Here is a 1,629-nt window from a genome sequence, read left to right on the forward strand (position 1 = left end):
TCTAAGCCTGACTTGGTCTCAACACATTTACCACCCTGCCATTGCAAAGTATGATACCTTTATAAAAAAAATTTAAAAAAAAAAATCCACATCCACAGAACTTTTGTTTTCTTAGTTTAGGCCACGGTTTTCCTTAAATTGATTCACATTAGCTCCTGTTAGCGCTGTGCTAGTTGGTTAATTACATTTGTTTGGGGGGGGTTTCTTGACTTCTGTCCGTTTTCTGAGAGTAAAACTGACACAACAAACGTTGCTGTATCGACCAGTTGTCAAGATTTATTGTATTTTGCTCGACAATCTACTTTAATACCACGTTATATACAGCACAAAATGAATTTTAACCTGTGTAAAAGGCGACGGCATTTACGTCGTGCGTCACAGTGTAACGGAGTGCGTTGATTGGCTGAGAAAACACACGTTAAACGACACTGAGACGAAACTAGCATAATCGGAATGCACCGGTATGTTGTTGTGCTAATGAGTTAACGTACTTTAGTTATGTAACGAAGATATCGAATTATTGTTTAAATTATTGGATTTTTGAACGTCGTACAGAGGGGGGGAATTATGGTCTCCGTTGCTAGAAGGTAAGGCCGAGTTCATTTGAGGCGTTCCCGCTTTTGTTGTCGAATGCTAACTTTTTTTTTTGAACGAGCTAAAAAAAAACACCGCAAACAATAGGTATCGATATTTTCAAGCGAATAGGTTATATATATTAGGCGAGTTTGGTCATTGTTTTGTACGTCGTTTAAAACATTCTGGAAACACGGAAGTTCTGCAGCCAATGACAGACCACCTGGAGGATGATTGACGGGTCTCTGCATCACTGATCTTCGGGGAAACTCCCAGCATCTCACGTTGTATTGATTTAATACAGGTATTTAAAAAACACACAAGGATATTTAAATATGAGAATATTATTATTTTATACTAACACGTCATACAGGTACGTGTGTGAGGTAGGGGAGATAGCGGGGGGCACAGCCTCCCCCCCTGGACCCGCCCCCTCCAGCTTTCCTCGGTCAGTGCTGCAGGTCAACATGTTTGACAGTGTTTAGAACATGAATAAAACTTTCTGCCTCCAAGATAGTGAGGCCTTTGCCCCCCGGCAGAGTGTGTGTGTGTGTGTGTGTGTGTGTGTGTGTGTGTACTTACGTGTGTGAGGAGGCGGTTACAGACGAGAGAAATTTGACTGAGGATATTTTCCAGGTGTTTCGTTCGGCTCCTCCTCCTCCGGGCCGTGGAGGAGCAGTCTTTTCTCTGCCCCCCGGGATCAGACTGCAGGCAGCTGGGTAGGGGGCAGGGCCACCGAGTCTGGAGCAGCCAGCCAGCCAGTGAGTGTGGAGTGACACACACACACACACACACTCACATTACCGACACACACTCACTCAGATCAGCGGCTGTGATCGCAGCGAGTGGACGCACCTTAGCCCAGCTCCTCCAGAACTTCTCCCGCTCCTCACCTGCGCTCTGAACCCGGAGACCTGGAGCCAGTGTGCGGCCACGGTCAGCAACATGTCGGAGCTTTCGGTCAACGAACACCTCGAAGGGATTCTGTCAGATTTTGAAGGTATGTGGTGTGTAATATTGAATTGCTTTACTGCTCTGCCCCCCCCCCCTCCATGT

The 1,629-nt window shown here is 45.9% G+C and overlaps 1 protein-coding gene across 1 annotated transcript in view; it reads left to right on the forward strand.

Moving 5' to 3' along the window:
* Positions 1-630: 630 nt before the first annotated feature.
* septin12 (septin 12) overlaps positions 631-1,629 on the forward strand; it is a 29,385-nt gene continuing 28,386 nt past the window's right edge. Inside the window, exons 1-2 of the mRNA XM_025064497.1 lie at positions 631-877; positions 1,210-1,573. Coding sequence (XP_024920265.1) covers positions 1,519-1,573 — 55 coding nt within the window. The 5' untranslated portion in view covers positions 631-877; positions 1,210-1,518. The remainder of the gene's footprint in view (positions 878-1,209; positions 1,574-1,629) is intronic.

This window comes from Cynoglossus semilaevis, chromosome 17, assembly GCF_000523025.1.
Source record: "Cynoglossus semilaevis isolate Cse_v1.0 chromosome 17, Cse_v1.0, whole genome shotgun sequence".
Classification (NCBI taxonomy): domain Eukaryota; kingdom Metazoa; phylum Chordata; class Actinopteri; order Pleuronectiformes; family Cynoglossidae; genus Cynoglossus; species Cynoglossus semilaevis.